The sequence below is a fragment of the Protopterus annectens genome, chromosome 12.part0 (genome assembly GCF_019279795.1).
Source record: "Protopterus annectens isolate FY-2018-M chromosome 12.part0, PAN1.0, whole genome shotgun sequence".
Taxonomy (NCBI): domain Eukaryota; kingdom Metazoa; phylum Chordata; order Ceratodontiformes; family Protopteridae; genus Protopterus; species Protopterus annectens.
Genome location: NC_056746.1, coordinates 23,196,709 through 23,222,630, shown reverse-complemented (window position 1 = coordinate 23,222,630; position 25,922 = coordinate 23,196,709). Strand labels below are relative to the sequence as shown.

General features: G+C 37.7%; 1 protein-coding gene across 1 annotated transcript in view; it reads right to left on the bottom strand.

Moving 5' to 3' along the window:
- Positions 1 to 25,922, bottom strand: part of LOC122816340 (syntaxin-binding protein 4-like) — an 869,603-nt gene that overhangs the window by 122,043 nt on the left and 721,638 nt on the right. Inside the window, exon 16 of the mRNA XM_044089066.1 lies at positions 15,481 to 15,546. Coding sequence (XP_043945001.1) covers positions 15,481 to 15,546 — 66 coding nt within the window. The remainder of the gene's footprint in view (positions 1 to 15,480; positions 15,547 to 25,922) is intronic.

The window sequence follows — 25,922 nt, the reverse complement described above, 5'->3', positions numbered from 1 at the left end:
AGGGTAAAAAGAAAACAAATAAGCCAGAAATGGCTAAATAAAGCTACTAGAATTTGTCATTAAACTTTGAAACGTTTTAGTTCATACTAAGCACCTCCCATTCATTCCCTTTATATGCACCCTAGTTATTTGCCTGGAGCTCCTTTACCATTGTCAGACTGATATACTGACTTTACTATATTCTGCCTAATACTGGCACATATCATAATCCTAAGACTCTGAGGGCCTCTAAGGCTAGTTTGCACACAAAAAAATGCACAACGGACCAAGAGCTATTTCCTGTTATCTAAAATAACAAAGATGCATGCTCTCTTACTGGTGTTGACTTTGTGCATAGGTATTTCCTCTATTGTCATATTTCTTGTAGCTGTTTTTCACTACTCTGAAATGTATTTTCTTAACATCTTGAAAACCTTCAGGATATCTGTACTTCTTAGTGTTCAAAAGATATTTTTCTAGTCATGTGTTGTTGCATTATACAAGAGAATTCTGGTAGTAATTACTCAAAGTGTCTGTATTCTCTTTTTCATTATTTGAATTTTTGGTTATGCCATACAATTGATCCATTTGTATTTGAAATATATTACAACCAATAATATTTTTATTAACAAAAGGGGTCTATATTACGACATCAAAACACCGTAACATCAAACACCTCAACAGCGACAAGTATTCAACAAAATGCACATTTGCGATTTGTTGAATACTTAAAGGGCAAACAAATACTTGCCCCGCAACCCAATGGAACTAAATCTACCTAAACCAAACGCACACATGTGGGGGGCTGCTCCCCCCACACTCCCAATGTGGGGGGGCTGTGCCCCAACCCCCCAACTAAATATACCAACTCCGAGATTGCACTACAGTGGAGAAAAGGGTAAAATTGTGTAGTTGGCCAACTACATCTTTGCACTTTAAGTATTCAGCGAATCGCAGAAGTGATTTTCGCTGAATACTTGTCGCGTTGTGCTCGGTGTTACTGCATTTCAACACTGTTTTATAGACTCAAAAAACACATTCCTGCCTGATGTACTTCATCTCAATATCAAAATGCCATAAATAATTAAATAAATGTATTATATGCCATACATCTTGAATTTGTCCTCATAGCTCACTTTTTACTGAAATATTTCTATCTTTTGAGTATTATTTATTTAACTGATTACTTGATGTGGAAATAACAACTTAGCACTAAATGTGAACAAGACAAAAGAGATAATTGTGGACTACAGGAAAAATCGCAAGGAACATTCTCCCCTCACCATCACTGGGGAAACAGTTGAAAGTGAGAAGCACAAAGTTTCTGAGAGTGCACATCAATGAGGACTTGTCTTGGAACACAAATACAAATGCTACAGTCAAGAGAGCACACCAGAGACTGCACTTTTTAAAAAGGCTGTGGAGAGCAACTCTTCCATTGCAGTTCTCACTACCTTCTACAGAGGTACAGCAGAAAGCATCCTGATGAACAACATCTTAGTATGGTAAGGAAGCTGTTCTACCTCTGAGAGTAAATCACTCCAGAGAGTGTGAACACAACTGAGAGGATCATTAAGACCACCTTACCACCTATCCACGACTTATTTTTATTTTACTTATTTATTTATTTTACATTTGATAACCGGAAAAGTCTGACTGGACACAGGTCCATTTTCAGCGGAGGCCCAGGGAGAAAAGCTCCAAGTACATACATTCACAACATCTTACAGATTTTGAATTAACTTTCCTTACAGATAAAACTAACATTCCAATTAAATGACAGTATATTGCACACACTCAAAGTAAGTAAGAACATCATTAGGTAGGACATTACATTATACATTCCAAAGGGTTGGGAGGGTGGTCTAATAGTTAAGGTGCTTGCCTTACAAACACAAGGTGCAGGGTTTGAGTCTCACAAGTGATAACTGGCTGGGCTTAAAATGGCTCACAAGGGCAGTTAGCTTAGTACTAATCTATGAACCTATGAACCTATATGACAAGCTATACATAGCCATACAGTGGTTATTGGACTTGTTGTAAATGTAGTTGGCAGTGATTTTTGGGAGTTAAAGGCATTTCATTGCCTGAAGTCATGATTCGACTGGGGGTAGGGTGAGAGAATAATAATTATTGTGGTGTATGGGAGTTAGTTGTAATCAAAGTTTTTATCCTGGGGTGAGACAGGAGTATAGCCTGTTGTTCATGAAGTGAACTTTAAGGAGTTGCTGGTTATTAGGTAGGTAGGGAGGGAGTTCCTGAGTTTAGAGATTGAGTAACTATAGACAGCTTTTCCTGCCTCATTGTTAAATTTGGTGACCTCTAGGTGATTTTGGGTGCTAGATCTCAGGGCTCTAGTTGTGGTGTGGGGATGTATAAGATGTTGAAGAGCTGGGATTTTGTCTGAGGGTTTAAATATTTTGTGTGCCAGTGAAAGTTGATTTAATTGCAGTAATAGAGGGAGTTTTAACCAGTTAAGCTTGTTGAGAGATTCACAGTGATATGTTTTATAAGGTGATTCGGTGGCAAATCTAGCTATCTTATTGTAGCAGGATTCAAGTTTGCTTAGATCCATTTTATGAAGGCTTGTGAGCACAGGGGAAGCATAAAGCAAGGTAGATAGCAGATGTGTCCTGGCTATTGTTGTTTTAGATTGCTTTGAGAGATAGTGTTAGTTATGGTAGAGAAGTCCAAGTATTTTGTGAATTTTTTTACGATTTGGGCAATGTGCAAATCAAATCTAAGGAGGTTGTCTATTTGTACACCTAGCAGATTGGTGTGGGTGGATGGGGCAATAACAGTTTTGTTGTTGGAGGTGATGGCAAAGTTTTCTGTTCGGGATAAGGATCTATGAGAGCTAAAGAGGAGTAATTTTGTTTTAGTTGGATTAAGAATGAGCTGATGACTGGTAAACCATATTTAAGCTAGTGAAAAGCATTTGTGTGTTAGGGAGAGGAGGTGATCTTGTTGGGGGGCTGCACAGATTATAGTGGTGTCTTCTGCATATTGGACAATGGAGGCTTTAGGTGTGGTGGATGGGAGTTGATTGGTGAAAAGAGTGAAGAGTAAGGGACCTAAGATGGAGACTTGGGGGACCCCTAGGGAAACAGGCAGTAGGGAGGATATTTGGTTCTGCCATTGTACTGCCTGTTGCCTACCTGACAGATAGCTCTTGAACCATGTAATAGAGGAGGTACTGAGGTTTGAGGTAGAGAGTGAGCGAAGACGTTTGAGGTGGTTAACCTTGTCTAAAGCTTTTGATAAGTCTAGGAATGTAGCAGATATTAGAAGTTCATTATTTCTGTGATGATTGATGGTGTTAGTGAATGATGGAAGTGCAGTGGTGGTACTATGGAAGGGTCTAAAGCCATGTTGCTGGGTAGATAATAATTTGTTTTCTAACAGGTATTCCACCAGTTGTGAGTGTATTACTCTTTCAAGGATTTTTGATAAGGTGGATAATATAGCTATAGGCCGATAGTTATTGAATTCAAAGGAGTTACCTCCTTTATGCAGTGGTATTATATGTGATATTTTCCATACATGGGGTGCTATACATTCTGAGTTGGATCTATTAATAAGGATAGTAACAGAATAATTTTTTTGGGTGGCGAAAGCCAGGGTACCTTTTTGGCTAGGCTTATATAGGCCCTAGGGCCAATAGCCTAATACCGACCTATGAACCTAAGAACCTATGGCTTCTACAGCTATTTGCAGATATTCAGCAGGTAGGTTATCAGTGGCCATGGTGGTTGGTTAGAGTTTCTGAAGGAGTTTTTGAATGGTATTGATTGATACTGAATGAAAGTTGAAGTGGGTGCTATTATCTAGTATTTAATTTGGAGTAGATACTTTTAATGAGGTGGGATGATTAGTATTAGTTTGGTTATCAGCTAGGGCTTGGATTGTTTCAGTAAAGGGATTTGTTAAATTGGGTGGGGATATTGTCTAGGTTGTTTTCTATTTTGGGTGTGGGGGTGGATGTTTTCCCAGGTTGTAAAACAGATGTCTCAGCAGGGCCAGTGGAATAATTAAACACTGCACCCACCCTGCTTAGAAATTTTTCCTGCATCTATCATCCAGAAAACACTTCTGAAGGATACAATGCAGAACTACGAGATTCAGGAAAGTGTGTTTGTGTACACTTACCGTAAATGTAGATGTTCGAGTGTATTCACTGTTGCAGTCATCATATTTGGGTTATCCCTGCCAGGGTAGTCCTTGGCCGGCCCGAATACCAGAGGCTTAGTATTCCTGTGTCGGTTGCTGTCACTTCAGGACTGACGTCAGGTCATCAGTAGTATAAAGTAAGGCAGCCGACGCCATTACATCAGTTTTTCTTGCCCTAACCTGTCAGGAGCCCCCAAGTAGAAGCCAGGTTCTGGTGGAAGAACCCCACCAGTAGAAAGTAAATACCAATATGTCCCTTGTAAGGAAAGAGAAGATGGAGGGAGGGAAACGAGGACTGCAATAATGAATACACTCGAACATCTACATTTATGGTAAGTTTACACAACTGTACTATGTTCTTCATGTTTCACTGTTGCAGTCATCACATTTGGGTTGATTCCCAAAGCTGAGGAAATGAGTGGAGGCAGTCAAGGAAACTAGGGTCTGGCTAGGATGCCCTGCAAGACTACAGAGGCAAATCCTGCCCTGTATTTGGAGAAGAGAGACAGGTAGTAATGTTTGGTAAAAGTGTGAACAGATGTCCAAGTGGCAGCCTTCAGGAGGTCCCTGGTGGGGATTCCTCTGAGGAAAGCTGCAGAGGTGCAGGCTGCTCTGGCAGATTGAGTCCTGATCCCCTGGGGGAAAGCGTTCCATGTTGTTTGTAGCAGAAATGGATACAGTGTGCTATCCATTTGGAAATGGTTTGATTGGAGATGGCTTTACCTTCTGCCCCTGTAGCAAAGCTAACCAGCAATTGATCGGACTTTCTGAAGGATTTAGTCCTGTCTAGATAGAATCTGAGCTGACTGTGCACATCTAGGGAGTGCAGGATCCTTTCCCCCTTGTTCTGGGGATTAGGAAAAAAGGTGGCCAAATGAATGGATTGGTTGAGAGCCACACTGGACACCACCTTGGGCATGAAGGATGGATTAGTTCTGAGGGATGCCCCATCAGCATAGAAGATGATGAAGGGTTCCACAGCCATGAGCACTTGCAGCTCAGAGACTCTTCTGGCTGAAGTGATGACCAGAAGGAAAGATGTCCTCCAGGAGAGAAATTTTAGCTCTGCAGAAGAGCTATATTATGTGTGTGTGTGTGTGTGTGTGTGTGTGTGTGTGTGTGTGTGTGTGTGTGTGTGTGTGCGTCCTGAAGACCAAAATCCTGAAAGTTCAAAATACTGAAAACTCAAAATATTGAAACTAGTGGGTTGAGGAATACTATAGCGCGTCCATATTTTTTCTAGTGGAGGTTGTAGTACAACACAGGTAGGTGAGGGACCCCAACCCAAGACTATGAATACCAGTCTCAGTGTTCCAATTTTTTATACTAGTGATGTTTTTAATATTAGGAACATCATTGAGAAACATTGGGATGTGTTGTGTGTGGATGAGGAGATTAGTAATGTTGTAGGACCAAAACCAAGGTACACCTATAAAAATAAAATGAACCTTAAGAGTATGTTGTGCCATAAAGATGGGGTTAGACATCCAAGTCCGGGTTTTAACACCAATGCGTGTGGTAGTTGCAATCAATGTGGGTACATTAATAACAGTACCACCTTTGAACAACCTGTCACTGGACAGATTTTTTCTTTTATGACAGGGACAAACTGTAGATCTGAAAATGTCATTTATCTTGCCACCTGTTCTGCCTGTTCAGCGTTTTACATTGGTAAAACGAACAGGCAATTAAGAGAGAGAATAAGGGAGCATAATTATAAAATGAGGGTTAGGGATGCAAATAATGCATTAGCGAAACATCAGATGACAACGAGTGATGCACATGTATTTACGTTCCTTGTCTTACAGAACATCTATACAACTCCGAGAGGGGGGGATGTTGAAACCTACACACTAGAGATGGAACTTAGATGGATCGTCAGGTGCAGAGCAGATTTTAGTCCTGGCCTGAATGACAAGGTTAGCATTCAATCTGTATTAAAGAGAAGGAAGCTATGTAAAGCTTTAACTTGATGACACCCTGAATATGTATGTTATGAATGGGGTATGTATTTGACAAAGTGATGTGGTTTTATAAGATTTTTAATATATTTTTATATATATCATCTTTTATATACACATATATGTATTTTTAAGTTTATATATAAAAATTGTCAAATATTGTATGAATATATTCATGGTCACTTTAAATGTTTGAGGTGTACTAATTGATTAATTGCATAATAGGTTAATGTTTTAAGAAAGGTATTTAAAGGCTGTTGATTATCAATGCTGTTACAGTCTGAAGAAGCCGTGTTTGGTGAAAGCGCTTACTGCATTTGAATAAAGAACATTCCTGGCACTCTGGAGTTGTGTGATATTCATCTCCTGTGGTATATTTTGCTTTTGGTATGGACTTACGATTAGCCGTATAGGCTGTTGTTGCTTTGGCATTTTAAAGTGTATGCCTATTTATTCAAGCCTCCACGTTCCGTTTTATGGGACTTATATCAAAATATTGAAAAGTCAAAATCCTGAAAACACACAAGATACCAACACTTATTATATTCCAGCACAAGTACATACAGAAACATATTACCCTTCATCTGTATACTGGGGGGGGCAAGCCCCCTGCACCCCCCCATGTGGGGGGCTGCACATTCTACACCCCCTGCTAATTAAATATATCAACTCCGAGATTGCACTTCACTACACTAAGTGCAATCTTGGAGTTGATATATTAAAGTAGCAGGGGGTGAGGGGGGGTTTCCCCCACATGGTGGGTGTAGGGAGGCTTGCCTCCCCCTGCTTATACTTGGAGAACAGTAATATAGTTTGAGTTTTATTTGTTTCTGTATGTACTTGTGCTGGAATATAGTGCATGTTGGTATCCTGTGTGTTTTCAGGATTTTGAGTTTTCAGTATTTTTAACTTTCAGGATTTTGGGCTTTCAGGATTCTGTAGCGCTCCTGTGTATATATATATATATATATATATATATATATATATATATATATATATATATATATATATATATATATTTATTGACATTTGTTGACCGGGAAAGTCCACTGGGTCAAAAACCTCAGTGGGGGCCCAGGGAGAAATGTTCCAGAATGACTAAAATAACATCAGATTACAGAAGATACGTAGGTATACAATTTTGGAAAGAAAGACTTTTAAATATATAATAAAAATATAAACTGCAATTATTGCATCATAGCAAACTTTTTTTTACAAATACTATAGCACCTTCTATTTAACACAAAGGTGAAAAGTAAAGGCATCTTGTAGAAAAAATAAATTATATTTAATTCATTTTAAGTACATTGCCTTAAAAACTGAGATATACACTAGTGCCCTCTCATTATATACTTTATTTCACCAGGGAATGAGTTAGGGAGAAATAGTAGGTGGATTGGTCATTAGTGATTGGTTATAGCTTTGGATAGAGGAATAATATGGAGAAGATTATGGGGGGCTGTGATATTAAGGAAGCAAGGACATGTGGGGTTCTTAAGATGGTAGCTTTTTAGTGAGGATTTGAAAGTATTAAGGGAATCTAACAAAGTAATATATGTTGGTAGAGCATTCCATAATTTAGCTATGGAATAGGAATATAGGCTTTGTCCTTCTCGTTTATTTGGTTTTGATATGATCAGAAGTTGTTTATTTGTGGACTGTCGATTTCTAGAAGGGGTATAGGGTTCAAGGGTGACAGTAGAGCAGGGCATTTTTCTGGGTTATATACTAGTTTGTGAGCCAGTTAGTTGGGTGCAACTGAAGTATTGGGAGAATTCCTACCAATTAAGCATTTTGATAACTTTGCAATGATGGGCACGTTGTTGCAAGTTGGAGGCAAATTCTGCAATTTTGTAATAGTAGCATTGTAGCTTATTGAAGAGGGAGCAGTGAATGTTTGTGAAGATGTGAGTACCGTAAAAGAGGGAGGGAAGAAGTAAAGACTTGGCCAGCTTGATTTTTCTGGGTCCATCCATGTACTTTTGATGCCTGTAGAGTTTACCTAGTTTAAAGTGAGTTCTTTTTATAGTGTTAAGAGTGTGTTGCTCATAGGAGGGTTTATCGTCTATTGTTATACTAAGTAGTTTTGTAGAATGAACAACCTGAATTTCCATTTTATCTTGGGAGTAAATTTTAAAGTCTTATGGGGTTTGTTTGGCAGAGAAAATAAGTAGTTTATTTTTTTGGCATTTAGAAGTAATTGAGTCATTAAGACAAGTTCCTATGGATTCAATTGCTTTTTGGGTTATTTTTAGGAGGTCTTGAATTGTGGAGTCATCCGCATATTGGACAAGTGTGGTTTGAGGGACACTAGATATAAATTGTTTATGAAAATATTAAAGACCAGTGATCCGAGGATAGACCCTTGTGGTACTCCTATTTCATTTAGGAGATATGTAGATTGTTTGCTCTGCCATTTTACTAATTGTTGTCTGTTGTGCAAGTAGTTATCAAACCAGGAGAGTGTATGTAGGGAGCAGCCTATTTCTGACAGTTGTTGTGGTAGTTTGGTATGTGACACTGTGTTAGATGTCTTGGATAAGTCCAACAAAACTACTGAAGTTATTAGACCTGCATCTAAAGCCTTGTTCATGGTGTCTCTGAAGAAGAGGAGGGCAGTGGTAGTGCTATGGAATGGGCAAAAACAATGTTGTGTTGGAGCGAGGAGGTTGCTCTCCCTGAGGTAGTTTAGTGGTTGACTATGTATACACTTTTCTAATATTTTAGAGAGAGGAGAGAGAATAGACGTTGGTGTATAGTTAGCAAGGTCATTTGTATTACCACCTTTATAGAGTGGTGTTATAATGGAATTTTTCCAGATTTGTGGGATGGTTCATTCAGAGATGGATCAGTTTATTAGAATACTGATGGGGTATGTTATTGCATCAGTAGCAATTTTCAGGTATTCTAGGGGGAAGTTGTCAGGGAACATGGTTTCAGTTTTTTAAAAATTTTTGAATTAGAGAAGTAGGAACAGGTTTTAGGGAGAAATTATGGGTTTCTGGTGTTGCTTTAGTGGTAGTTTCATGGGATGCAAGATGATTGGAAGGAGTTTGTATGGTTGCTTGCCTGATGTTTGTGTTATTGGTGGATGGTTGCTTGCCTGATGTTTGTGTTATTGGTGGATGGTTGCTTGCCTGATGTTTGTGTTATTGGTGGATGGTTGCTTGCCTGATGTTTGTGTTATTGGTGGATGGTTGTTTGCCTGATGTTTGTGTTATTGGTGGATGGTTGCATGCCTGATGTTTGTGTTGTTGGTGGATGGATGCTTGCCTGATGTTTGTGTTATTGGTGGATGGTTGCTTGCCTGATGTTTGTGTTATTGGTGGATGATTGCTTGCCTGATGTTTGTGTTATTGGTGGATGGTTGCTCGCCTGATGTTTGTGTTATTGGTGGATGGTTGCTTGCCTGATGTTTGTGTTATTGGTGGATGGTTGCTTGCCTGATGTTTGTGTTATTGGTGGATGGTTGCTTGCCTGATGTTTGTGTTATTGGTGGATGGTTGCTTGCCTGATGTTTGTGTTATTGGTGGATGGTTGCTTGCCTGATGTTTGTGTTATTGGTGGATGGTTGCTTGCCTGATGTTTGTGTTATTGGTGGATGGTTGCTTGCCTGATGTTTGTGTTATTGATGGATGGTTGCTTGCCTGATGTTTGTGTTATTGATGGATGGTTGCTTGCCTGATGTCTGTGTTATTGGTGGATGGTTGCTTGCCTGATGTCTGTGTTATTGGTGGATGGTTGCTTGCCTGATGTTTGTGTTATTGGTGGATGGTTGCTTGCCTGATGTCTGTGTTATTGGTGGATGGTTGCGTGCCTGATGTCTGTGTTATTGGTGGATGGTTGCTTGCCTGATGTTTGTGTTATTGGTGGATTGTTGCTTGCCTGATGTTTGTGTTATTGGTGGATGGTTGCTTGCCTGATGTTTGTGTTATTGGTGGATGGTTGCTTGCCTGATGTTTGTGTTATTGGTGGATGGTTGCTTGCCTGATGTTTGTGGTATTGGTGGATGGTTGTTTGCCTGATGTTTGTGTTATTGGTGGATGGTTGCTTGCCTGATGTTTGTGGTATTGGTGGATGGTTGCTTGCCTGATGTTTGTGTTATTGGTGGATGGTTGCTTGCCTGATGTTTGTGGTATTGGTGGATGGTTGCTTGCCTGATGTTTGTGTTATTGGTGGATGGTTGCTTGCCTGATGTTTGTGTTATTGGTGGATGGTTGCTTGCCTGATGTTTGTGTTATTGGTGGATGGTTGCTTGCCTGATGTTTGTGTTATTGGTGGTTTATGGATTTGAGTTTGTAGGGGGTTCAGGAATGAGTTTAAACATATTATCAATAAAGTGGGAGTTGAAAGTGTAGGCTATATGTTGCGGGGTCATGTCAGGGGATGGAGATGGATTTTGACTGGTTCCGGGATGGAAAGAAGATACAGATTTCTAAAAATTCTTGGGATTGTTTTTATGGATGGATAGTTGTTTTGAGAAATATTTTTTTGTCATTGATGACTAGTATTTTGGCTTGGTTGCTGAGTTTTTTAAAGTTAGATTCATTTGTCAGTGTCTTGTTACTGGGCCAGACTTTCCAGGCTCCATCCCTAGCTAAAGTAGTAGTTTTGTAGGTTTAGTTAACCATGGAGCATGGCTAATTTTGATTGTTTTTGTTCATGTAGGGGCAAGAGAGTTAAGGGTCTCTAAATAGATTTTGTTAAAATACTTAACTGCTTCATCTAGTTGTAGAGAATGTAGAAAGCTCCAGTTATGGGCTTTTAGAATGTTGTTAAATGTTGATGGGTTGAACTTAGTGAGGTTTTTGGTTGTTTTATAGACATGGGGGTTTGGTACCTGGGTTGGGGTTCTATATGTGAAAGCAGGTAGATGATAACTCAGAGAATCGGGGAAGGAACCTGAGTTAGTGAACTTGTGTGGATGTGAAACAAGGATCCAGTCAAGGGTTGTTTCAGGTTGTTTATTTTGTACTCTGGTGGGGCACGTGATAAGTTGCATGTATTTTACAGATTAATGCTATTTGTTGGGGAGTTTAATTCTACGTTTTGCCAATTTATGTTTGTATTCCTAGTATTACAGTTTCAGAGGATATATCATGTGCTGTCCAGGAGAGAAAATCTTCAAGGGTGGGGATATTTTGTCCAGGTGGAATATATATGGAAGTGATGAAATCTGTTTATTCTCATTTATTTGTAGTACTGCTATGACAGTTTAAAGATTGTTAAAGGATGGTATGGTTCTTGGGAACGGTGTAATATTTAATGAGTTATGATAGACTAGTGCTACCCCAACACCCTTTTAGAAGCCTGTCTTTTCATAGTATATTGCAACCTGTTGGGACTATTTCTATGTCTGATATATGTGGCTTGAGCCAGGTATCGGTGATGTCTATGATGTCTGGGGAGTATTGCTCTAACCAGGTATGAAGTTTTGTGAGCTTGTTGCAAATGCTACGTGTATTTATTGTTGCCAAAAATAGGTGTCTAGTAGAGCGTGGTGTATTTGGGGTTGTGGGGGGTGTTATGTTAGAAGACAATGGGAGGGAAGGGCCAGGGTTGGGGTAAATATCACCACTGTGAGATAGCAGGGAGTGACATATTTTGAGGGTTGGATAGTAACTTTTGAGATTTTTTGGAAGGCTGAGAGAAAAAGGTTTTATTTTGTGGTTAGCAATGAAGAGAACTTTGAATGTAATGGTGTGTGCATGGTCACAACTGAATAGCAATGATGAGATGTTAGAACAACTAACTTTGTTGTAGTGTGTTGTTGTGGGAAGAGTGGGAGTTTTTAATTTGAAGGCATGGTTTAAGTCCTGTTTTACGTTATGAGGGGAGGTGAGTTTGGTCAATGTGAGGAGGAGTGTGATAAGAAGAATGAATTTTATAGGAAGTTTTGCAGATGTTTGCATTTTGCTTTAGAAATAATTATTAGAATTGTAAGGAAAGGTGAAGGGCAGAATCTATGTGATGTTTTTTGCACTAGTAGGGAAATAAGAGAGGAGAGTGTACTTTGGAATGTGCTGGTTGACTGACCGGGTAGTGATCTTGGAGACTTTGTTTGGCTAAGTAGTATGTGGCAGTGGCCAGGATAGGTATAAAGGTAATGAAAGATGGGGTGAGTAGGAATGGGAGTAGGGTAGGTGAGTGAAGTGAGCCCGAGTGCAGTGAGGGTAAATGAAGCAGGCTGACCCTGATTTCACAGATGTGCAAGTTTACAGAAAAAAATCAGGAAAGGCAGTAGGTACTTTGGACTTACTTGCTTTGCATAGCTTTCTTACTGAAATAAAATAAACCACTTTTACCAAGGAGTATGTGGGATTTAGAAAGACCAGAATTTAAAAGAGAAAGAGTTTAATAATAGTAGGAAAACAGGCAGGGCTTTCAAATAGTTAAACAGCATGCAAAGGGGGACTGCTGTTAGGAAGCACAGGATGGGAGGGGCAGCTAATGTCCACAGTGGAGTGCTTTAATTTAAAAAAAAACAAAAACAAATATATATATATATATATATATATATATATTCATACATATATATATATATATATATATATATCAATCATTATATATATATATATATATATATATCAATCATTATATATATATATATATATATATATATATATATATATATATATATATATATATATATATATATCAATCATTTTATATATATATATATATATATATATATATATATATATATATATATATATATATGGGAGCCCATCATTTGTTCGAACTTTCAAATGTTCCAAACTCATATGGCCGACACCATATGAGCGAATGTTTGAAAGGCCAACAAATTTTAGCAGCGATCCCTCTACAGTGAGGGACTGGGACATTCCCCTTTCCTGCACTGTAGTGCAATCTCTGAGTGAGAATATTTAAGTAGCAGGGGGTGTAGGGGATAACACAGTTTTACTGTGTTTACAGGTAGATAAATGGTGCTATTTCAGGATATCGGTCTTTCGGAATGTCGATCATATGGTGTCGGCCATATGAAAGTCGGCATTCTGAACAATCGACATTCTGAAGTAGACCCATATATATAGGTTCATAGGTTAGTACAAGGCTAACTGCCCTTGCGAGCCATTGTAAGCCTAGCCAATTATCCCTTGTAAGACTCAAACCCTGCACCTTGTGTTTGTAAGGAAAGCACCTTAACCATTAGACCATATATATGTATATGCATGCGTGTGTGTTTGTGTGGTGAACTGCACTTTACTGAAAATCAAAACGTTTGAAAGAGTTTGAATGAAAACACATTTGACTGAAAACCATATGAAGAGAAACATGATGGAGCTCTCAGAATACGTGTATTGTCTTCATATGGTTCAGGGCAGTACATCTCAAGTCATTTATACCCACATACATCATGACTGTGTCATATGTGTACTTGTGATGCAGAGACTTGAGTGCATGTGACAAATTCTGGCAGCTGATTGTGACCATCACTTTGGACTGCCTGGTCAGTTTTGCACTAAGGAATCATCTATGACTATGATATTGGATTGCATGGTGGTTTGCCTTATGTGCTTTTGAACATAACTGGTGCTGTCTGTGTTGTGTATTTGTGAATTTGTGCAGCTTGCTGACAGTACTTGTTCCTTCATTACATTTAGGAGGCTTTTGTCATTTATGTCAGTTACTTTTAAGAGGCTCAGCATATGTAGACCTATGTGTTTGGTCTGAGTTTTGTGTGACTGGTTTAGTGTAGTGTTGTGTGGTACTGACAGCCTCTTGTGTTTTGTAGAAGCTTCATGTGAGAGCTTTGCTTAAATAATATAATATAATATAATATAATATAATATAATATAATATAATATAATATAATATAATATAATATAACATAATATAATATAATATAATATCATATAATATCATATAATATAATATAATATAAAAACTGCATTCTCACTCAGTGCATCAGTTTATTTAAATAGTAAGGTTTTTTAATAAACACACGACATTGTCTTAGAATGCCCATTTCAACCAAGCTGCCTGCAACAGATGGGAAGTGTATATCCATGGTTGAAAATGCGTAATTAATGTGGGCTAAAGGGGAGGACATAGTGTCTAAGGATTTATTTTCAACATATACAAGATTTAAATTATAAAGAATGAAAGCACATATTCAGTTACTCAGAAATGGAGTTAGCAATAAAGGAAATTTGTAAGTAATATACACTAACTAAAGTTCCCTCATAAATTGCTGAAAATGTCCAGTTTATGAAAAATAAATAAATGAATAGAGATACAAGCAAATAAATACAATTAGGGATAAACTGTTTACCCCTTTACTTTGGGATAATGACAGTGTTGTGTTGTTGCATGCTATAGTAGAGATAACTGCCCATATTTTTGCTATAAGGGAAAGGGAGACCATGGATAAAATCCTTGCCAGATTGAGATTAATGCAAACATTAAGAAAAAAAATGGAGGGCATTATTGTTTAATAAATTATTTGACTTTGTTTATGGATGTCCCATAGTAGAACCTGATGCTTTGAGGAGTTTTAAATAAATGCTCCTTCTTCAACATAGCACGTCACCTAATCTCATTCCTTTCTGAGTCTGTTCATCTCTCAAGATTCACTGAAGATTGACCCATGTTAAAAACGAATGAATATATTTTACATTACACTCTGCTTAAGTGTATATTGCACTGTGCATGTTCACTGCAATGTATGTACAGTTTTTTTCTATGTAAGCAGTCTTAAATAGTTTGTAATTGCTTAAATTTCTATAATTTATGTTTGTGAAATGTTTTGCATTTCACCTAGGATGAGCCTAATATTGGTCAGTACTAACCAATGCACTACCATGGTAAACAAATATAAATAAATAAATAATGATTGTTGTGAAAGCATTGCTTATACATTATAACTGTAATGAGCGTTGGCAATAGCACTGTTAAAACAACCAGTTAATAAAGGGATGCAGAAACATAAGCTTGTAGGTAGAGAAAGATGCAAACCCATCTTACACAGTATAGCAACGAGCACTGTGACATAAAGGCAGAATCACGCATATTTTTTTTGCTTGGCCTATCTGACGTCTCATCTTGAATCATGAAGCTAAAGCTGTACTATGCATGGTATTGCACATATCAAGCATCAAGCCACTTGTGTCTGGCTTTATGGGCTTTGGAATGAAATCCTCTTCCATTTTAAATTCGTGAACATTTGTTGTCTATATAGATTGAACGTAAGAGAGGGTCGGTAGCTTCATACATTTTACCTACAGCATTTAGGGGTACATGAGCTTCAGATATTCTTTTGCAGGCATTTTCACACATATAATCTTCTCCTTGAAAATAATCTAGGTTACATATAATGTTGATGAATTTTGCTTTTCTCCTTTATTACCTGATTGAGGTGTTGAACATCATTTTCCAGTGATGTCTTACTATCTTCAGTTTCTTTTAAAAGTATCTATTAAAGAAAAAAGTGGACATTTAAAGGAAAGCCATCTACAAACTCCTCTCTCTTTTTCCAGGTGGACTATGATTTAATTACACAAAACATATCATCCAGTATCCTTTAATTAAAAATCAGTCATTCATTGCACGGATATATTTTTAAATCACTGAGCCACCACTGTGAGCCTCACAAGATGGGCCTAAAGGGACATAGCAAATGGCAGGTTCTGCTCTACTAGAGTCATGCAAAGTTATGGCTTTTCCCAGTGAAGACTGCTAATGTATCAGTGCAGTGGTCCAGCTCCTGTTATGAAGATAAGTGGACAACAGTACAGACATTTTTTTTTCTCATTGACTACAGCTACATTTCAGAATGGAATGTCATACAGGTAAAAGTCTTATTACATGTTCATCACTGCATACTACTCAAGGTGCTACCAATCTAACAGATTTTCACAAATGACCCTTAGTGTACATCATGTGCCTAGTGGCAATGTCCTTCTACATTTTTTTCTGCAAATTGTCTTTGTTACTGGCATCATTCAGCTTACTTGATACATTGCTGGGGGCATGACTGACATTCACAGAAAAGGTTTACAACCTTTGGGTTGATATACATGCTGTAGTTGTGGAGATCATGGTCCCTACTTGCAAGGATTTATGTAAAGAGCCTCCTTGAGAAATATGGCTGAGAAAGTGTCAGCTGACTGACAGCTAAAGTATACAGAAACTTATCAACTTATAGTATTAAAGCAGAAGCTTGTAGAACTCCCAAAGTCCCAAGCTGTGTTTGTATAAAGTGGTTCTTTGTCTATTTGTTATAGTTCATATGCTAAAAAAAAATATATATATATATATGATTTTCTGTTATTCATGTATAGCAGGAGTCATACGACTCCCTGGATGTTTAAAATTCACTCTGAAGTTTTTTTCTTGCTTCAATAATGTATTTTAGAGCAAATTAATAGCTGGCATGTAGTACAGCTGTATTTCAGTTTTTTTTTATTTTTTTATTATTACTTAGTGTTAAGAGGTTCCTTATTACAGTCTGTCATTAGTAAATCTACTAGCATTTATTGTTCTGAATAGATTACCAGCAAAATGCAAAGACTAACAATCTAGTGTAGCCTCACATAATCAGAGCTAACATGATAGAACTACTGACTCTAAGTACGTGAAAACAAGATGTTCTGGAAAATTCCTTCCAATCATAATTCAGATCCTTAACTGGCAGTAGAATAGTACAATTATTATTCAGAACCTTTCACTGCTGCTATAGTTCTGCATTTCATCATAGGCTGCACTTTCTCATGAGTTTATGTGTACAGACAACATTGGTTTGCCAGCAGGTGACATTTCTACACATGTACCTCCCAGTATTTGGGGTCTGCTTAGTCCTGCCTTGATTTTGCAATTTTCCAGTTGTAAACATAGCTCACCAATCACTTCCATGAGTTATGTGCAGCAGATCCAGTTTCATCTCACTGACTACTTCTAAAGATGTTATTCTGGATGCTGCAAGTAGTTATACTTCAACATAATGAGAGAATCTCTAATCTGATTTGCTTTTAGTAGAAAATTCGGAATTCCTGGTTTATTCCAACAGTTGTTCTGCTGTTCACTCTTCTGGGGTATGCCTCCATTTTCTTCTGGTTGATTGGTGTAGAAGCATATGGCTCTATATCAGAGATCACTTTCCTTGCCCAGCATAATTTAGATGTCACTGTTATGCTAGTAAAGCATTTTAACATCATAATGTCAAAGCACAGTTTGACTGTATGCTACCATCTAAGTCCGCTTTTACTGGTAAGTACAAAAAGTAAACTAAGTATTTTATCCCATTCAGCTGGACATGAAAAATAAATAGGTGGATTCCAAACAATTAATGTGCTTGATTATGTTAGCTAAGTGCATGCACTGGTAACGCCTTAAATTAGTGTGCATTCTTGTTAATATTATTAAGTATGTGGGAGGTATGATTTTCTTTTTATCAACATGACTTTTAGTTAGCAAGACTTATCTGAATGCCATAGGACGTTATGAATTTCATTGGGTTTAATAAATATCATTAAATGCTGTGACAGGTGGTTACTTAAATGAAGAAAACAATATACAAGTTTAACTGATTAAAACAGTTGTGTGATATTTACACTTAGCTTGATTGGCAGAATCGTTTTAGTACTGGCTTTTCTAAGTGAGGGGTTAACCTTTCTAAGATCTCTTTCCACACCTTTACATATGCCTTTTTAAACAACATGCTGTAATAAGGAGCCTGTGTGTTTGGTGTTTATGCATAATCTAATATGAAACAAATGATCATAATCATCATGTTCTATTAGTATTACTTATTACATAATGATAAAGTGTATATAATGTGCAGTTATGCATTTATGGTACAGTCACCTTATGTACTGCACTAAGAGTTTGTTTCTGGTGTAAACATTTACTTACAGGTACAACAGATGGTTGTATATGAAGTTTGTATACTGTTAACAAGGGGCACAGCTTTGCATATAGACAAAACTTTGATGAGATAAGTTTGGTCCCACTGCTCTGATTTTTGAAAGTCCATGCTGTGATTTTTGGTTCCTCTTCACCTTGACAATCCTACCTACCATTTACCTTGATGACTCTTTCATTCTCCATTCTATCTGGCTGGAGCCTGTTGCCAGTGGCAGCAAGAGTTGAGCACTGGTGGACCATCAGCTGTCATGGCTCAGATTTGTTTTTTTTTTTTGTTTGTTTGTTTTTGATGGCATGTTCCACTTCCCATTTATCCCTGCTTTGTCAGACTGGCACATGGATTATTGTTCATACTCCATATCCAAGCATAACTGAAGTAACAAATACTTATTGGCTGACACCTATGCAGCCTGGTACAAAAGATGTGGAAGACTGGCCATTGCTCTCTGTTGTCCTTATGTGAGGGGTTAACCCAGCAAATGTCCCCTCAAGATGGGTAAGCTGGGTTTTGGTCACTGACACCTTCCCTCTGCTGACTAGCTTTTGTTGCTGCTAAGAGGCCTAATCCAACTTGGATAACCGGGGCTGCAGTTTTGGGCTTATTCCTTGGCATTATCGTGTCATCTCTCCTAATATTTTGGAAGTTTAAAGCCTGAGAGGTATGCCAGCAAAGCACTCCTGATGACTGCAGCCATGCAGTTCCACTAATTGCAACACAGGAATCAGCCTGACAGTCAAATGCAGTAAAGTGACAAACAACCACCCTCTCTTCCACCCACTGCAATCCACCATGCCAATGAATATTTTACATGTTGCCAAAGCTTATATTCTCCAGATCTCGACTGCAATTTGAAAATGAAGAGCAATATGAATAGACTAGAGAGCTGAATGGTATCCATTAAGTTTCAGACTATGAATACAATTCCTCTCTGACCACCCAATTCAGATCACCAACCCCATGCTATATCTATCACTAGAAATTAATACTGGGACCAACCAGTCCCTCAGCAGTATAACTGGTTTATATGTGTTACAAATCATGAATCCAGTTTTAAAATAAAGTGAAACAGTAATAAAATAATTAAAAAAAATTCTGTCCAGCTACTGCCTTTGCCACATCCATCCAATAGCCTCATATAATACGGGACATGAGTCCATATGCTTCATTTAAATTCAGGAGAACTCAGTGACGAACATTGGTAGACCACAGTGCTCCAAGCTTTAAGGCTGATTCTAAAATAAAGTACAACAGTAATAAAAACATAAAATTAAATCCAACACATCCTTATCCACCCGCTGCACGTACCCACCTTCTCTACCTAATATCCTTATGCTGTATCAGTATGACTAAGTGTCAAAATAGTTATATTCAACATACTAGAACAGGTTAAATAACCTCATGGTTTCTCCCCTTCCTTACTTTCTGTTTTTTTTAGCTAAATAAACAACTCACTGTTCATAATTACACATCCCTGTAGCCCTCCATCTGCATTCCTACTACTAAGCACAACACAAAGCCATATTTACCTAAAACAGCCCTTTAACATTATCCCTTCTTTGGACATTCTGTCACTCCTCAGTAGAAAATTGTGACTGTTTTCCTTTTATTTCTTATGAGACTTTGAAAAAATGCCCATGACATCATGATTTAACATTTTGACAGCAAAAGCATCAGTAGGCCCCACTTTGTGAACTATGTCATTCACATTGTATGATTTTGTCAGGAAATATCATTTTGCACAGCAACTATGTAACTGTCTCTCTCCCAAGATGGATTTTTGCAATGACTCTTTATATTTCATGATAGAGATTCCGTAAGATGGGTATTCTTAAGGTTGTATCAAACCATTAGTGACTGTTGAATATACAGCTTTGCATTAACTATGTTAAGCACTTCACTGTCAGTTTGCTAAAAGTATAAAATGTTTACATGAAATGCACAAACTACCATCTAAGCAGCAGCTGCACCCCATAAACAGCCTTGCGTGTCCTTCCACCTTATTTCAAAAGGTTATTTTAGACAGGAAACACCATTTTATACAATTACTGTGACATTGTCTTCCAACATGAAATTATAAAGTGACTTTTCAGTACTCCAAGTGTACCTCTTATATATGTATTCTTAAAGATTTGATCGAAAATGTTACTAACTACCAAAGTTAAGGTCTATCTTAAAAGTAAATTCCCATAAAATGAACTTCATTAAACATCAAGATTTTTGTATAATTTTTGCAAAATGCCAGCTATGAGATTTTAAATCATGAACAAATGTACTGTAATCGCACCTCTAGCAAATTTAAATTCAATAATTTTTGTCCAGGGTTTTCTACCTGCCCATTTAATTCACGGCCCTATTGTTGGCCCTCTCACCTTCCAAATTCATGTTTATGCTTTTTTTGTCAAGGTAACCCCTCACCTTTCAATTTTACATTTAATGCTCATTTTCCATGGTTATTCTCTCTCACTTCTTGAATTCATGTTCAGAGTTACGAACCTTATCTCCCAAACTTATGTTCAGTCATAGATGACTAGAGCCATTCCAAAACTCCTGAATCCATCTTTATTTATTTATTTATTTTTGGCTAGACTTCCCATCTCCAGAATCAATGTTTAGTGCTTATCCCTTGTGGAGTCATGCCCTGCTTCTATACCTGTGGTTTTCTTCTGCATACTTTGATTTCCTCTTTGCTCCAAAAGACCTGCTGTTTGTCTGACTGCATAAACTTTGCCTTTGTGTTTGGTCTTCTTACCTGGAGACATGGCATGAACTGCTCAAAATCTACCAGTCCACTTTCCCAGTTACCATAAGATTATCTAGACAAATCTTTAAAGTATACATCACAATCTGTTGTGCCTCTATCTCCTCGAAACATTCCTTACCCCCATCACTGGAAATGTATTGAGCTCATTTTTATAAATCTCTCTATAAAATTCAAATTTCTCCATAATGTCACCACTAGAACTCTGAATTAAACTTTGTCCTAGCTGATGTCAATGAAGGGAAAGTCCTGTTGTGTCAATAAAGTCTATGAACATATTCCTACGCAAGACATTCAGTAGCATCACTAAGGAATACGGTAAAGTTATGTGTGTAACAAATATCCTGAGTAACATAAGATTGATACCGGGACAGTATATACTGCAGCCCTTAATCTATGAAGTGCTAGAACATTTACACATAAAAATGTTTTGTGTGCCTTGTTGGTAAACATTTGCTATAATAACAGTGCTTATGTGTTAACTAATACGTTTTTGAGATCCACCATTTTAATAACGATATATGCAGTAAAAACATTCTCGATGGAAAGACAACATGTGCACAGGTCATTTAAAATGATAGACCTATGTATAACAGTGTACAAAGAAAAAATGCACAGCTTTTTCCAGATATAAATAATTATTCAGTGTTATTAAAAAATACACAAGTAAGCTTTCACGTGTGACAGCACTTTGTCAGAGTTCACAACAGCACATCAGATCTAGAGTCGGATCATTGCTGGTGTTCAATAAAGAGCAATAAAGTTTAGTATTGTATTTGTGTTAATAAACTTGGGTAACTGCAGTGATGTGTTCAATGACATATTTGTGTTAATAAGCCTAAATAATTATAATGATGTGTTGCAAATAAAAGCATGATGGAGTATTCGCATTAATAAACCTTAGCTATCTTTTCCCCTTTATAATTTTGTTAGTATTACTGTATTACTTTGGACTGTTACTTTACAACTTTTTCTTTTTTGACTTTATAAAGCCACAACTGTTTATGCTTTAAGGACTTACAAAATAAACAATCATACACACTGTGTAGATAAAAAAGCAGCCGTTTTGTTGTTTGCATGGTACACTGGCTCATGCTGCCAGAGCTTACATTGTATTTCCAGCTGTACCAGATGTGCTATAGGATTTAGTTTGTTGTTTGATGAGGCATGTTGGTATTTATAACACAGGTACAAGTAAAAAAATTCATTTGGTCATGTCTTTGTTTTATTGTACAGTATTTTTGTTTACTATACAGTTTATATATTCTGTCTTACATTGCTTATTTTGATGTAAACTTAAATATTTGTTTACTTCTCTATCTTTTTCCCTCAAGCTACTTTTTTTTGGCTTTGGAGGGAGATATTTGGAGGAAATAGTTTGACCTAACTGGATTATCAGCCTTTTCCATTTTGTCCCATGTTGGATTGAAAAAACTACCCCTTAAATATAGTCTTGAAAGAAAGACAACCTGCATACAAGGCATTTAAAATGATACATCATTCTACAGTATAGAAAGAAAACAATGCACAGCTATCTTCAGCTATAAATAATTATTCATAATTGTCATGTTCAGAGTAAGGAAGTTTCTCTTTACCCTCAGTGTTGTATTACTGCAAAATTAGATTTTTTTTTTCTCAGTACTCTTAGAAATAAGGGGGCATCTGCGGTGGTGGAGCAGTTAGTGTTGCCTTTACAGCAAGAGGTTCTCCGTGTGCAGAGTCTGCATGTCCTCCCTGTGGTCACGTGGGTTTCCTCCAGGTGCTCCGGTTTCCGCCCACATCCCAAAGACATGCTGTAGGCAGATTGGACACTCTAAATTGGCCCTAGGCATGAGTGCACGCATGTGTGTGCCTTCTGTGGAAGGTTGGGCGCTGGCTGGCAACTCAACACTGTAAAACTCCACTGCCAATCATGAGCAGACAGGTGATCTACTGTGGAAACCCCTAAGCAGGAAAAAGCCAAAAGAAGATAAAGAAGTACTCTTAGAAATAAGGCAGTATGAGGGAACAGGGGACCTGCCCGTCCAAAAAAGCCCTGCTTTTTTCTTTTTTTTTTTGTTCCACTAGTGATGGGAAGTGTGTGCTTTTTAATAGAATTAATTCCAATGAAAAGTGGTCTATTGCTTAGCTATAGATCCATTCTAACATTTCTTATGAATGAACTAAAGCTAGATAAAAACATGCAGCACTTGAGTCATTGTTTTTCCTTTGGTTTGATCCTATTCCACACCGGCATACTTTTGTCTTTCCTCCTAACCCTCTCGGGGCTACTTGTCAGTGTTCCCTGGTGTTACCTTTTCTCAGGTTGAGCTCCTGACTCCTCAGTAGTAAAATCAGATGGTTACACATGTAGAAGAACTGGAAAAGTCAGGAAGCATTGAAAAAAATTGGAAATGAGCCAGAAAACATTATTTGGCAATGGCTGTTAAGCTCCATATAGTTAAAGGTGACATGCAAAGATGTCAGTGGATGCTGGCACATGCTACTACACACTGCATGTTGGATATCTGTTCCACCCTCTTACTTCTTGGGTTACCATACATGCCTGTGAAGCTCCTGGTCTCCATCAAAGGTGTTGCAAGGATGCTTTAGATCAGTCCTAATTAACAGCAGATAACATTTACTTGCTCTTACTATAGCATCACTTTCTAAATGCTGTACTGTACCAGGCAAATCTGCTTAGCTGTAAAAGCTGAGGTTCAAAGAGTTTTAACATTCTTCTGCCATCAGACACTGTTATTGCCATTTGAAGAGGTACAGTCTACAGAAGAGATAATGCCTTGCTTGTTTCCATAGTCATTATCAATGGAAAACATTTAACGTGTTTTAAAGCAGTTTAATGTATTTTTCTGCTGCATACTCCCTACTCATTCTCAACACGTGCTCCTGTGATAGTTACAACTGGCTGGACAGATGACTAATGGTGACCACAACTGAACCTAGCTTGTATTTCTGATTTATTTCTCATGTTCCTTGGCAGTTCCTCCTTCTACAAACTCTGACCCTCCCCCCTGGAATTATGGCTTACTCTGCACCTCTTTATTCTTTGTCACATTCCCAGCAGAACCATATATTATAACGAAAATCTATTCTGTTCCCCCAAGGCTTTCTGCTTTCCTTTTAATTACAACAGACCCTTTGATTTTAATTTAAATATGCCCTTGGTCTTCTGACACCCTTTGGAAAAAGCTAATCATTTTGACCAATGTTCTCTTACTCCACATGCACTGTTACAACCAATTTTCATACAGGGCCTGGTGCTAGAAAGCACATTTATAGCTATACACAATAAATCACTAAAGTAATCAGAAGTCTATATTAAATTACTACTACCAAGACATTTGAAAAATAAATGGCTAACTGTATAGCAACATGGCTAAAATAACTGAAGAGAACCCTTTTGATGCTGCAGTTTAACATGTTCCCTGGTTTTCCACAGAACAAACACTCTGTGCACAGATAATTCACAGTTCCATTTCCAATGGCTGCTGCACGTATAGTTGATGGCCAAAACTAACATCACAAAAGTGGAGTGTTCATCTGTTAACATAAACAGTGCCTCTTGCATTCTCTTTCGATTATTGCACCCTTTCACCTGCTCAGGCAAGTTTGAACCCTGCCAGGTTGTACAGACAATGCCATAAGGTGAGTATCATGCAATGTGAGCCAGTGATCGATGCATATTTCTCTTGTCCTGCATTGTTAAGTAGAGACTGATGATATGAGCAAGCTTGTATCTGTAATCAGGCAGGCATTCTTACATAGTATTTGTTTCAATGGCTAGTCATGAAAAAGAGACAAAGAAAATGCAGATCACTGGTTTTCAGGTCACATGCACCCCTGAATCAATTTCCTGATTCTATATAGAGCCAGCTGTAATCAGCTTGCATTTTATATAACATCCCAGTACTGACCTGACCAGTCAAGTGGTTATCCATCCTTGAGTTAAACTTAATACTATGTAGCCATTTCATTATGTATTCTTTCCATCCATTTACTGTTCCATCATTTAAATGCAAAAATAATTGTTGTACATAATGTCAGTATAGAAAGCAATATTATCCATATGCACTTCTGTTTCTAAACAGTATGTAGGTGAGCTAACGAGCTAACTTAAATAACATTACCTTAAAATAATGTTTTTGTTTAAAATCAGTTGCTTCCCTTGTATATATGTATATCAGAAACCTCGATTGTTAATACCCTCATATATTAACCGGAGATAGTGTTTCTTTTGTCTAGTTGTACAGTGAACTGTTTTGCCTCTAAATTACTTGGTATGTCAGAATTTTTGTAATAAAATTTATGCTGTAAGATTTATAAAGGCCAGTTTAATGGAAATTTACATTTTTCACTGCTTCTCCTGACACATAAACAAAACAGCAATAACTGTCTTCGGTGGAATATATGTTTCTTTCTAGTACCCCAGAATTTTAAAAAAACTGTAGGCTTATTCTGAACAGTTTAAAATATGCCAGATTAGAAAGCTGTTGTGGTGTCACAGATGTAAACAGCATACTGTGTTTTTCTGTTTTTTTTTTCCTATCATCATTTTCTATACAGTGAAATACACAGAAACAAGCATTACCCTTGCAGACACCCTCGTGTTTTCTATGATATTATAGCTGTTTAGTGGTTTGTCACACATTGTAAGAGAGAGACCTAAACACAATATTACTCTAGATCAGTATGACTCAATATATTTATTCAGTGCACGTAGGACTTAGTAGTAGCTAATAAGTGGCTATTTTTATACCAGTGCTGGTAAGGAGATTGAGGACACTGGTGCAGTGTCATTTTGCTGCCTGGGAGTGTGTCCTAACTTCTGTCCCTTGTGACAGATTTACAGGCTACACTATTTTTGCCTTTGGGAGATTCATGCACAGTTCCATGCATTCATGACTTTCCAAGTAAGCAGAACACTATTTATGTAGCATGGGGCATGCCAGGCTAATAACACTGCTTTATTGCAGTAAGCTTAGGTTGTCTCCCTACCCCAATCCAGGGTGGGCGATTCACTCATTCCCCTCTTGTGATCTGCCCCCACCAGTGTTCATGCCTGTGGTTGAACACAGAACAGCCGGGACACAGTAAGGGATTTATACCTCTGTTCCATGGACCTGTATATTACTGCCTTTCTTTTTTTCCACCTTACACAGCATATGCA